Consider the following 2,593-nt stretch of genomic DNA (forward strand, 5'->3'; position numbering starts at 1 on the left):
TTATTGTATTCTGGTGCATTAATATTTCTGGCTGCTTGTATTTCCGTTTGTATGTTCTTTGTTACCCTTACTCTAAGTATATTGCTTTGTTGAGTAAGCAGTTGGCTTATTTACCCTAGACACTTTCAGTAGGCAAGACCGTATTATTATATAATATTTTTTACAACGCAAACAGAGAAACCATACCCAGAGGTCAAGGGTCATAAGAAAATGAGGGCCTATGTTGATAATTGATTCCCATAATTTAATGAACAAAATAGTGGTGCATGTTATTAATTATTAATGCCTTCCTAGGTACTGTGTGATTAACTAGTGATACCTAACCAAGCCTGTGTACCACTTTTCAGTTTCATTCTGAGCTGCTTGTGGAAGTTATCTCAACACTTCACGATTGAGGTAAGTGTACAGCTTGTGCCAGGGGCCAAGTAAACCTTCAGTGTTGTTGTAATTGCTAGTGGTGTTAATTAAGCTGACAATGGAGGAACAAGTTGCTGTGTTGGTGGAGCATCCAAATTTTGGTGAAATTAAAAACTTGAAGAAGTCTGAGTTGTTGTACATGGCTGAAAAATTAAATACGACATTTTCCAGGAGAATGTTAAAGGCTCAGCAATAAGAGTCATTGTCACACACTTGGTGGAGGAGGAGAAACTTGACGAGGAGTAGTTAGAGGAATTAGAAGAAGAGTCAAGTGACCTGGTGGCAATTCTAAAGTTAGAGATGGAATCTAATCTAGAGATGGCTAAGTTAGAAGCAGAGAAACAGAGGTTGGAGATGCAGAATCGCCAAAAACAGCTGGAGTTGGAGACTCAGCAGCAGATGCTTGAGGCTCAGAACCAGCAAAGACAACTTAAGATTGAGGCTCAGAACCAGCAAAGACAACATGAGATTGAGGCTCAGAACCAGCAAAGACAACTTGAGATTGAGGCTCAGAACCAGCAAAGACAACATGAGATTGAGGCTCAGAACCAGCAAAGACAACTTGAGATTGAGGCTCAGAACCAGCAAAGACAACTTGAGATTGAGGCTCAGAACCAGCAAAGACAACTTGAGATTGAGGCTCAGAACCAGCAAAGACAACTTGAGATTGAGGCTCAGAACCAGCAAAGACAACTTGAGATTGAGGCTCAGAACCAGCAAAGACAACTTGAGATTGAGGCTCAGAACCAGCAAAGACAACTTGAGATTGAGGCTCAGAACCAGCAAAGACAACTTGAGATTGAGGCTCAGAACCAGCAAAGACAACTTAAGATTGAGGCTCAGACCCAGCAAAGACAACTTGAGGGTGAGGCTCAGAACCAGCAAAGACAACTTAAGATTGAGGCTCAGAACCAGCAAAGACAACATGAGATTGAGGCTCAGAACCAGCAAAGACAAGTTGAGATTGAGGCTCAGAACCAGCAAAGACAAGTTGAGATTGAGGCTCAGAACCAGCAAAGACAACTTGAGAGTGAGGCTCAGAACCAGCAAAGACAAGTTAAGATTGAGGCTCAGAACCAGCAAAGACAACTTGAGATTGAGGCTCAGAACCAGCAAAGACAACTTGAGATTGAGGCTCAGAACCAGCAAAGACAACTTAAGATTGAAGCTCAAATCAACAAAAACAAGCAGAACTAGAAGCACAGAGCAAAAGAATTGAAGCTCAGTTGCAACTAGAAGATGTTAGGCAGTAGCAATAGGAAATTCAACAGAGTATAGCAATAAATAATAATAGACTAGAGGAACAGAGAATTGCAGCAGGGCATGGTGACACTAGAAATCATACAGATAGTACTGATAGCTCTTTTAAGTTTAGGAAAAATGTAGATTTACCTCAATTCAATGAGGAGGACCCAGAAATATTCTTTTTGCGTTTCCAGAAGTTAGCAGTCAGTATGAATTGGCCTGTGGATCAATGGGTTGCCATTGTGCAGGGACAATTTAAGGGGAAACCCCAGGAAATTTTTCCATCTCTTCTTGGTGCTAATTCTTTTGACTTTAATTTTTCCAAGAGAGCATCTTAAATTCATACCAGCATATCCCAGAGGCCCATAGACAGAAAGTTAGAGGTATAAAAAGAGCACATGATCAGGCCATTTCTGATTTTGCAAGAGTTCAAATGAATCATTTTGATAAATGGGTAAAAGCATTTTCCATAACAGATTTTGAAACTTTGTGAAACCACATAGTGACAGAGGAGATTTTAGGTTGTCTACCAGAGAAATTAGCCTTGTTTATAGCTGAACATAAACAGACCAATGACATTATGAAACTAGCCAAGCTAGCAGACGAACACGAACTACTCACTAAGGGGCCTTTTCGAGCACAATCAAATACTTATAATTCTAAGAGTAATTATCATGTTCCTAAATCTCATATTTTCCAGGCCAGACCAGCTAACTCACCTACTCCCCTGAACTCTTCTCCTGTAAAGCCAAAGATTGAGAAACAGCAGGCAGGGTTGTCACCCTCAAATAATGTAGTGTCTAAACCTGCAGTTGGTTCGGTTGTTTCGACCACTGGCAGATATTGCACGCATTGCAGGAGAAAAGGTCATGTGGTTAATTCTTGTTATGCCTTGCACCCTGAGTGCAAGGCATAACAGACGTACCCCACC

At 40.9% G+C, this 2,593-nt stretch overlaps 1 protein-coding gene across 1 annotated transcript; it reads left to right on the forward strand.

Moving 5' to 3' along the window:
- The first annotated feature begins 717 nt into the window (after positions 1–717).
- LOC123748655 (putative uncharacterized protein DDB_G0271606) lies at positions 718–1,614 on the forward strand. The gene has a single exon (XM_045730817.2). The coding sequence runs from the start codon at positions 718–720 to the stop codon at positions 1,612–1,614; it is 897 nt and encodes a 298-aa protein (XP_045586773.2).
- Positions 1,615–2,593: the final 979 nt, after the last annotated feature.

The sequence above is a fragment of the Procambarus clarkii genome, chromosome 24, assembly GCF_040958095.1.
Source record: "Procambarus clarkii isolate CNS0578487 chromosome 24, FALCON_Pclarkii_2.0, whole genome shotgun sequence".
Lineage (NCBI taxonomy): Eukaryota > Metazoa > Arthropoda > Malacostraca > Decapoda > Cambaridae > Procambarus > Procambarus clarkii.

Bases quoted from the DNA above. Each gene is read 5' to 3' on its own strand.
- LOC123748655 (XM_045730817.2), top strand. From the start codon at position 718: ATGGAATCTAATCTAGAGATGGCTAAGTTAGAAGCAGAGAAACAGAGG.